General features: G+C 43.1%; 1 protein-coding gene across 1 annotated transcript; it reads right to left on the bottom strand.

Annotated features, from left to right (window-relative positions):
* Positions 1-1013: 1013 nt before the first annotated feature.
* On the bottom strand, positions 1014-7076 carry LOC308087340 (galectin-3-binding protein B-like). Its single transcript, XM_080431120.1, has 6 exons — positions 6979-7076; positions 5269-5351; positions 3848-4039; positions 3497-3628; positions 2828-3101; positions 1014-2694 (listed from the first exon to the last, which is right to left on the bottom strand). Exons 2-6 carry the CDS (start codon positions 5324-5326, stop codon positions 1626-1628), a joined length of 1725 nt encoding a protein of 574 aa, XP_080287246.1. The 5' UTR covers positions 5327-5351; positions 6979-7076; the 3' UTR covers positions 1014-1625.
* Between the last annotated feature and the right edge of the window lie 4076 nt (positions 7077-11152).

The raw sequence follows: 11152 nt of genomic DNA, 5'->3' as shown, positions 1-11152 counted from the left end.
TTTGCACTGTCTTTCTGCCTTTTTGTGTGGGGAAAAACACAGAAAACCCCCAAAAAATCGCAAAAAAAATTCGCGCGGGCGCGAGGAGTCCCCCCCGACGCACAGCCCCCCTAGGTATTAAGGACTTCCCGCGCGCCTGCTCATTAGTATTAGTTTCCTGCACTGTGATTGGCCCACTTGGCCCACTTTCCTGTACTGTGATTGGCTGACTCTATTGGCTGACTCTATTCAGCACTGTGATTGGCTAGCGAGACACATGATGACATTAATAATAATAGGATTATGCACTTAAAAAAATCCATTTTTTTTGGAAGTGAGCTTCCATCACTATGATGACCACTGTGATGACCACACCGCCCACTTCACACTGGGTGTGATTTTTATATTCTGTAGTGCCTTTCTAAAAAGTATCATGTAAGACACCAACCTGCTCATCAGGAACAGTTAAGTGTCTTGCTCATGGACACTTTCCAGTGGTAAGTGGTGGAGTACAGCACAGGTTGGAGTGTGCAACCATTACCACAACATTTCCACATAGAAGAATTACCATGTCTTTCGCTGCTGATCTTCAACCCACCAATAATTACAATATTTAAATGAGAACTTCAAGACCCTATAACCTTGAGAAACTCCTGTCTAAATATTGGATATACATTGAATGTAAACACATACGATCAGTAAGCATGTTTTAAAATTAGCATGATCACGTGACCTCAAGTATAGCCAACTCATCCATCTCAAACTAGAAAGAATACAAATATGTACAAGAACATGACAAGTACTGGTTACTGCAACATCCCAATAACCATAAAAATCTAACAATGTAATACCAGCCTCCCTAGTTCCTATATACAGATAGAAATTCACAGGCACCTTTACTGAGACCAACAAACAACCATGTGGCCATAATTCAGGAAGGGTATAGAAATCATTCATCATCAACTAATTGCATTATTATTATTTTATTTTTTATTTGTTTTCCCCATTGAATATTAAGCATGTATTAATACAAAGACATGTTTGCCTGTATGTTATTAAGATCATAAAGGTTCCAGAGTAAAACAAAAAAGAAAGAATAACAGGTTAAAGGACTTAAAGACGGGGTGCCGTGATTTTCAGTGATTTCTTCCCCCCCTAAAACATAATCATCAGGTATTATGGTTATACTAGGAGGAAGATTTTTTTCAAAAAAGTTGTTAAAAATTGTTAAAATTATGTTTTTATGTGGACACGCCTCCAGTTCATTAAGTATACCTGGTTCTCACCTTAGCACCTCCTCCACCACCTTAGCACCACCCACCTGTCCTAGTCCCTCCTCCTCCGCATGCCCACACCTGTTGTGTTATGATAATGAGGGGGAGGGTACGTTTTTACTATGACACTAAAGCGCTGTTTTTCTATTGGCACGTTTGACCCTCAAGGTTTCAGCCTCCAGGTAGAAACTCAAAATAGTCAGAGAAGACATAAAACACCATAAAAACACCACCAGGGGGCTTAATGAAGTTCTATCAACCTCATAGACACATGAAAAACAGAAAAAGTGCAAAACCATGGCACCACCTCTTTAAGTAAATGCAAATAATCAATGAGATTCAATTATTTTAAATCATCGCAAAATAACTAATTCAAATACTTAATTCTTCCTCTTCCTCAGTGAACTTGAGCCCTGTTGTGTATTTGGGCCGAACCACCACCTGGTAGATGTGCTGATTGGAGTCACATGGATAAACTGTGGTAGCTGGGATGAGGGCCATATCCTTGTTGCTGACACGCTTGACATCCTGGACATGGAACACATACTTTCCTGCACAACTTAGGACAACCTTGTTTTCATAAACAATGCTTTTTTGAAATTCTGCAGGCAAATCACCATTGTTTCGCTCTGGAGATAGCATTGCTGCCGGGCAGTTGAAACCATTATTACTGCATTCATTACTTTTAATGTACAACTGTGTGGACCAGCTCATGTCTCTGAAGAGGGTGAAATAGGCACTGGTGTGGACAGGTGTACTGAAAGAGGCCCTGAGGCTTTCGAGTCGGCTATTTTTTCGAACGAAGTACCCATGTTTTCTATAGTGCTGGACTTCCTGGTCATCGAACGCATAGCTCCATGGCTTGTCCGTGTAGATTCTGGGTGTGTAAGGTTTCCACTGGCGTACAAGCTCACCAAATAGTTGACCCATACGCAGGGCACTGAACTGAAAACCAAGCAACTTCCCAGCCTGGTAGCGAGGGTTTTGAAGTCTGTACAGATCTTCAGCTGAGATCATAGGGAAACGGATGAGTTCCAAAAGGTCAAACTGATCCTCAGAGATAGGTGCGCTCACATGAGCGGCCTCCCAGCTCTCCAGCCCCTGAAGAATGTAGGACTCACTGGGAACCACCAGGTCTGAGCGGGATAGTAGAGCCTTGATGGTTCCCAGGGGAACGCTGGTCCAGGTTGGGGAACGGACGAGTGCCTCAAAGTTCCAAGCCAAGTAGCGGAGACAGATTTTCTGCATTGCCTTGTCACCTGTGTGGACTGAGTATCCATACAGAGAGATCTGGGTCTGGAAGGTGGAGTCTTGAGGAAGAAGATAGATGAAAAGTTTCCTTGCCTCCTCCTGAAGCTGTTTCAGTCCCCAGTCAGACGCCATCTTGTGAATGCACTGAGCAGAGGATGTGGTGATGCCAATCTCTCGTGTGTACAGGTACCTGGGACATACAGAACAATCAACGATCACTTATCCAACCTAAACAAATCTGTCTGTTGCTGTTACTGTACTGTGTATATGGTTTATATAAAGTCAGCCCAAACACACCAAATACAAGGCAATATTCCTTTTACCTGACAAAGGTGGTGACATACTGATGACAGTTAGAACTGACATCAATGCTGAGGCTGCTGAGGTTTATCAGTGAGACGTTGAGGAAAGAGGCCTCTGGGTCCAGGGTGAGAATCAGCTTATGGACACAAATGGTGTCCAGGGTGCTGTTGTCCTCTTCCACAGTAATGTTAAAGTCACAGTCACGTCCACTGTCAAACAGCGCCCCCAGGAGTTCAGATATCTCTGTGGTGTGGTCCACTTCATATGCACGACTCACATTCTGGACATCTGCCTCTGAATGTATTATTAATGGAATACTGTGTTTATAAACATAAAGGGACATTATACCAAAAACAGTGTATTCTGCACATCAGCATAAAACACAAAGAAGCATACATTGTCTTATATGTTAATTATGGTATATGAATGAATGAATGAATGAATGAATGGCTGAATAATTTTTGGCTGAATTAGAGATTCCATGCAGGTGGTTGAAAGAATGAATGTATGTGAAGGTATTTTCATAAGACCTTTTAGAACGTTAGTTACAGTAAAAACAAATCTTTAAAATTGAGAAAATACACGTTCAACATATATTCGGGAAATATCTCTTTGATAATATTGTACAATGTTTGTCATAATGAGATACAAAATAAAACTTTTGTATTTGACAAAGTGACATGTCTGACCTTGCATACAGATCACACCAGCATCCTCTTCATGTTTACAATCGGAGACCCCCCAGCCCCTGAAACCACATCCGGTGAGCCCGTTCTCTGTCCCAGCGCAGGTTAAATCATCCATCCAGATGTTACCAGAACCTTAGCCAGGGAACATTTTTCAATTAGCGTTGTTTGAACTCGAATCAACAAGCCATACATACAGTACTATCATGCCATTTAGCATTTCTTATTAGTATTTTTATCAACTCTGTTTGGCGCTTGGTATACTTTGTTGCTGCTGTCATGACATCTTCTGATGTGAGTCGTTTGCATGACTGAATAGCATATTGCAAAAAGAAAACAATGCAATGAATGCACCTTGACCATACACTCCTCCAGCAACGGCAGCTTTGGCATCAGCAAAGTTGAGATAGCGACACACCACTTTGGCTTCAGCCATATCCCAGCCGTCATCACACACTGTTCCCCAATCACCATTATAATAGACCTCCACACGACCCTCGCTAGAAGACTGTCCCCCAACCAGCCTCACGTGTCCATTCTGAAACCCTGCAGAGAGGTAAAAACCAGTGGTGGAAAAGGTCTCAAATGTTAAAGTAAAAGTGTCAATACTGTAGAAACAATGTTACAAGTAAAAATCTGGAATTCAAAATTGACTTGAGTAAAAGTGCAAAAGTATTGGTATCAAAATGTACTGTGAAAATATGTATCTTCTTTGGAACTTTGTTTTCTGGAGCTTAGGCAGATTAGCAGATCACAGATTAATAACAGGTCAAATCAGTCACACATTATAAACAACCACAAGTGAATAACTGATTAAAATGCGCTTCAACAAGTAAAGAATAGGGAAAATCATGTCAAAAGAATATATTCTTCCACAAGTTGCTTTTTCAGGTCAATGGACGTAAAAACAACTCATTATGCAGAATGTCCCATTTCACAAGTTTGCAAATGTATAAGAATTTGCAAATGATCTACAAGCTCACAATGCGTCGCGAATCACGATGCATTGTGAGCTTGTAGATCTGCTATTTTCAAATGGCCAAAATGTGTATAGGGCTGAAGTGGGTAATGTATGTTTTGTAATAATAATCAAAATCTACAAAGTAACTAGTAACTAAAGTTTTCAAATAATTGTAGTGGAGTAAAAGTATAATATTTGCCTCTGAGATGTAGTGGAGTAGAAGTAAAAGTACTGAAAATTGGAAATACCCCAGTAAAGTAAAATATCTAAGTACAGTACTTGAGTAAATGTACTTAGTTACACCACTGGTAAAAACACAACCAAAGTTGTCTTTCCCCGTCATCACCAACAATTAAAACTAAAAACTGAAGATCTGTCAGCAACAAACACTGAAGTTAAAACAATAAACAATATACATCTATTGAAAAGTCATCTACATAATTCTACCTGAATTAAAATCTGGCAGGGTAGCAGGTGGTCAAAAAGCAGATAACAGATAACAGCTTGTATTTTCCAAAGACAATGTCTGAAGAACTGATTGTCCAAGAGTTATTATGTTACATGAAATGGACATTGTCACAAGCCTGCAAGTAACTGATTTCATTAATAAAACAAAGTAATAAAAACAAATCCCTGGTTTGACTGTGGGCCTTTAGCCCTGTGTGATGCTTGATTATTGTGAAGATAGTCACACAGCATTTCCCTTGGATTCTTCCATAAAACGCTTTGGAATTTAAATGTGTTCATGGGGCCACATGCAGCTTATTGAGGGCTCTCAGCTGTCAGGCGTTAAGCAACATGAAGTCCCACCCACCAAGAGCGATGTTGACCAAGAGCAGGACACAGGATATGAAGAAACACTCTCTCGACATGTTTCTGGTGCTGCAGAGGATAAGTCTGAAAAACAAGTGAAAGACATGAAAAATCTTGCAAATGGACACCTTGTGACGCAAGTCTCTATATGCAAAAGCTGTTAAAAATGATCACCTAAACAAATGTAGAGAGCCACACATAGATAATTCTGCTTGACAATATATTATCAATAATTGTGATTGGTATTGCAACTGTAATGAGGCTCTATACAGTACATCTCTCTCTCTCTCTCTCTCTCTCTCTCTCTCTCTCTCTCTCTCTCTCTCTCTCTCTCTCTCTCTCTCTCTCTCTCTCTCTCTCTCTCTCTCTCTCTCTCTCTCTCTCTCTCTCTCTCTCTCCCCAGACCCCACACATGCTGTAGGCTAAAACAGGATGTCCATAGATATAACACACGCACGCACACACACACGCACGCACGCACGCACGCACGCACGCACGCACGCACGCACGCACGCACGCACGCACGCACGCACGCACGCACGCACGCACGCACGCACACACACACACACACACACACACACACACACACACACACACACACACACACACACACACACACACACACACACGAGTTGGGGTATACGTACTCAAAGAACATAAACATGAATTAAAGACAGACACTGATCTGAATTTAGAATAAAAGGATTATGTTGTTGCAACAAGGAGACAGTAACTTACAATCCCACACTCCATTCTGTCTCAAATGACTCAGGGCAGATTCAACTTCATAACCCCAGCCATAACCACTCTAAACCCATTTACTGGCACATAACTGTACATGTGTTACACAGTCACACAGTCAGTCACAGCCAGTAGTGCCTCTCTGCTGAGGAAAACAAAACCGATGAGCTCCAGAAAACGAAACCTATGAGGTCTGAGGGCACACGAACGCAGACCCTTATGCAGCTTCAGGAATGTTCAGGCAGGGAACTACATAAACACAAGAACTGCATACAAGTTCCACATATCTCAGACTCTCTCTAAAAAGAACATTAGTTGACAACTTGATTAAAAATGATAATCACATATGCATCTGGGTTTATTTTCATTCGCACTCTATTCTGTACAACATACATCCTCTGTAATACCCCCACACTCTCCTCTTTAAGCACGATTTATACTTTGACATACAATTGCGTTGCATGGTGAAAATATTGATCTACAAGTTCTCAACACGTCCAAGACCCAACCCAATCAGAGCTTACAGATCTGCTTTTTCTGGCGTGCTTTCTCTCTGATTGATGATAGTCCACAATAGTACAGAAAGCACTCAAGATCTCTGATTTGTGTAGGCTATGGATAATTCTGAAAGATGTTAGGCTGTAGTAACAGTTTTTTTGATACAGAGACATTATTTTGTGGTTGTAATTGACATATAGACTTCCAGACTATAGAGTACGCAACTCATATGGCACTGATGAGCACTCATAATAGGTGTAAGAATGATAGGATAAGATTTACATACGTTTCAATAATAGCATTTTAACGTCAATATTAATTGTATTATTATATTCTCAGCCACAATACACATGCACAAGCAAGCATATTTGCATCTATGCTATTCTCACAAGATGAACCAAATACATTACAAGATTATAAAATGCCCTAGAGGAAAAAAGGTCTTAACCAAAAAATAAATAATAATTCTTACCAAATTCAAGATATTTCCCTTGCAATAAATAGATGTTTGGTGAAATGCCTAACTGTCAAGAAATGCTCCTCATTGGTCCCATGCATGCTCTATTTAAGTAGAGAGAGAGAGAGAGAGAGAGAGAGAGAGAGAGAGAGAGAGAGAGAGAGAGAGAGAGAGAGAGAGAGAGAGAGAGAGAGAGAGAGAGAGAGAGAGAGAGAGAGAGAGAGAGAGAGAGAGAATGGAAGAATGGATGGGGTGGGGAAGTGTTACCTAGCAATGGTAAACATACTCTGTGGAGAAAGAGTCGTTGTGCATGCCAATTGGATAACAGAGTTTAAGGATTCTAACATTTTCTAATCTTCAAGTTTTGATTACTGCATCATTTCAGGTGTTTATCTTTTGGCACTGCTATTATTGAAAGTCAACTTTAGAGACAACTGTCCCTCATGTGAACATAAAACAAAAAACAATGTCCTCCATACATGAACAACAAACAACATTGATGCTTTCTTATCTGAAAATAAATTAATACTCTCTTTACCTATACATATACCTAAATAACATTTGTCGACAAATTGTAAAACATGGATAAAAGTATTATATGGAAACATTCCAGAGTACGCCTGACCTAATATATTTAGCTACAGTTTGAACCAACTAAAAATAAGGATTGGCATAATTGGCAAATATCTCAAACGTAACTCAAACTACTGGAAAATGATATGTTGAACAATGAGAGAATGGAGCAAATGGGGGTGGGGGGCTGGTATGCCCCTTTTAGAGTCACTTTTGATCTTGTTTGCTTGACCCCTGTCATTGTCAAGTGTTTCTCTGGCAGTGATCATCCTCGCTCTGGGAGAGCACAAGGTGAAGCCAGCACTACTCCATGGCCTAGTGGTTTTGCTGAGGCCTGCCAGCTGTACTGTATATACAGATTTGCTTACCAGGAAGTGTCCGTCTCCCTTTTCTCAGACCAGGTGAGTGGTAAATTAATGAAAATGGCTATGCCAACTGCAAACAGCCTCAAAGACACGATGCCAGCACTATTTGACACCACTGATTACGAAAACAGAAATTGAATGAGGCGAACTGTTCTCGGCAATACAGATTTGCTTGTCAAGAAGTGTCCACCACCCTTTTCTCAGACCAGGTGAGTGGTAAATTAATGAAGATGGCTATGCCAACTCCAAACAGCCCTCAGACACGATGCCAGCACTTTTTGACCCCACTGATTCTGAAATCAGAAACTGATTGCCTATTAGGACTGTAGCCTAATAGGCTATACAAATTTGCTTGCCAGGAACTGTCCACCCCCTTTTCTCAGACCAGGTGAGTGGTACATCCATGAAAATGGCTATGCCAAGCCTGATAAAAGGATCAAACTCTCAAAATCCACCAGAATACTGGAAATTACATATACAGTACTCTGTTCAAAATCTTCAAACCGTTACAGCCTGATTTTCAGGGTCACGGCAAAAAGAAATGAAACAGGACAAAACCAGAACATAAGGGACACAAGCTCGCTACCACAGGGGTCTCACGGACACTTCAAGGTAGCGGGGCGAATGCTCGCCATGGGGAGAGGACGATTACGCCCTGTCCCCAAGGGAACGGCTCACGGCCGACTCTGTTCAACCACTATACGGTGTCACAGCACCACGACCGAGCTTAAAGGTTTAATGACATTCACTTTTACACCACATTCAAAGTCTTTGTCCTGGTCCTTCAAAAGTGTACAAAAAGTTTTAAGTGAAAATTCCATTCCAGTGATCAATGGCAGGTGTTTTTCTCTCACATTTCTAAAGCCTTTTCAACTGCAATGAAAAAAGAAATCTTTGCCTGCGGGTGTCGCTGGTGAGGGATTTTGCCTGTCAATCATCGCCTCTGCTCCGCCCCCCCCAAAGGAAAGGATAGGGGAGGGGAGGGGCGAGGAGGAGAGTGGGCGGGATTATTCGACAGTGACCTCACTGTCGAAGGGCCAAGCTCAGATTACTTTTCAGCCTAATTATTCAGAAAACCCCAGACCACAGAAAATCCACTGAATGTTTTAAGTTCAGGTTTTTTGGGTGTAATTGAGGTCATAAAACCCCAAATAAAACATTGAAAATAAAAAAAGTGGAAATGAATGTCATAGAACCTTTAACCAGTGTTGTATTAACCCCACTGTATGATATCGGAATGGATAAGGTGCGACACACCACAGTGGGTGCTGCACTCTATATCCAGGGGATATATACTACAGTTCGCCTCGAGACCTCCCCATGCTAGTGAAAGCAATCTTCTCATAAGCAGGGGACAGGCGGGCGACATTCTACAGGAAGACAATTCTCCCTGTTAGGAAAACGAACTGTACAAGAAATACCCAGAGACCAAGCGAACAACGGGCTCTACTCGCAATATTTCCTGGTCAAAAAGAGGGGGGGGGGGTGGCTGCGTCCGATACTGGACCTAAGAGCCCTCAATCAGTATCTAAAGGTGTTCAAATTCAGGATGTTATCAAATCCGTCTCTCCTCCGCATGGTGCGTCAGAGAGACTGGTTCACATCGATAGACCTAAAAGACGCCTATTTTCATGCTCCTTTTACCCACCACACAGAAATTTCTGCGGTTCGGGTTCTGAGGTTGAATTTACGAATACACAGTGCTACCGTTCGTGACGTCCTCAGCCCCAGAGTATTCGTCGAATTCACGCAGGTTGCGATTGGCCCTCTGAGAAGAGAAGGCACTCGCATAGCGTCTTACATAGACGATGGGCTGCTACAAGCCGACTCAAGAGTCGGCGGCAAGGCAGCATACTCAGAGAGTGGTGGCTCACCTACTGAAATCGGGTTTTCAGGGTCAACTGCGTGTTGGTGCCTGCACAAACAGCGAATTTCATCGGCAGGACTCTGAACTCGCTATCGTTCAGAGCCAGCCCGCCACCGAAAAGGATCAGTCCTTTCTGTCCTGCCTAGCACAATTTTGCACGGGCCGGAGGGTCTCCTTCAAATGTGCATGAGAATGTCAGGTCTGATGGCCTCAGCCGTATCACTAATACGATTAGGCAGTTGCTGTCGTGTGTTGGTCACAGAGGAATGTGTGACAGCTCTGTGTCGCTGGAGGAATCTGCGATTCCTCTCAGACGAATGGTCTCTGCACCCAGAGATATCAGGACAGATCTGGGATCGTTTGATCACCCCCAGGTGGATCTTTTTGCCTCACTGGAAGACACGGGATGTCCGTTGTTCTTCTCAGTGGAGGGTGCGGTGCCTCTGGGTCGAGATGCAGGACTGGCTCAGAACTCTTTTTATGCTTTTCTCCGCTGTCCCTGTTAGCTCCCACACTCGTGAGAGTGAGGGACCAGGGGCTGATGGTGATACTGGTGGCCCCAGAATGGGGTCACTGGGTGTCAGTCGAACCTCTCCTGTACGACCGCTCGTGGCTGCTTCCGTTACGCAGAAACATGCGAACGCTAGTAGGGGGCGAGATATTTTGTCCCTGGCCAGAACATCAGACTCTCTGGGCTCAGCCCATGAGGGGATGAATCTGAGTACTGAGGGGTTACCCCAGAACGGTTTGAGATAAGGTGCGCACTGTGCCGTTCCAAGCCCATGTCCATTAAGTCCTTTCTACAGGACTTAATGGATAAGGGCAGAGCCTTTTCCACGATAAAAGTCTACTTGGTGGCAGGCTATCTCAGCCTGCCGTATTTGCTTGAGGCCGAGACGGTGGGTCAGCACCGCCTGATTTTTCGGTTCATGGAAGGGACCGGACGTCTCTTCCCGAGTCAAAGTCCCCGGTGTCATCCTGGGATTTGAGCCTGGTGTTGGACTCCTTATCTCGGTCACTTTTCGAGCCTCTGAGTCAAATTGACAGAACAACTGTCAATCGAGACTGCGTTACTGATGGCTTCAGTGACTACTGTAGGGCTCAGTAATCTTCATGCACTGTCAGTACACGAGGAGTGTACACAGTTCAAGGAAGGGGCTACAAGGGTGGTTGTCAGACCCAGACCTGGGTGTGTGCCAAAGAACCCCTTGATACCAAGTGTCCTTGTGACCTTGGATGCGTTTCACCCGCCTCTTTTCGCCTCATAGGAGGATGAAAGGTTACATTGCCTTTGTCCGGTTCAGGTTTTGGAAATGTGCATTGGCAGATCTAGGGCTTTGAGAAAGTCAGATCAGCTATTTGTGTCATGGGCTCCACGGTTGGT

This window comes from Gymnoscopelus braueri (assembly GCF_963280865.1).
Source record: "Gymnoscopelus braueri genome assembly, chromosome: 6".
NCBI lineage: Eukaryota > Metazoa > Chordata > Actinopteri > Myctophiformes > Myctophidae > Gymnoscopelus > Gymnoscopelus braueri.
The sequence above is the reverse complement of the archived record's forward strand: the minus strand, read 5'-3'. Positions and strand labels throughout refer to the sequence as shown.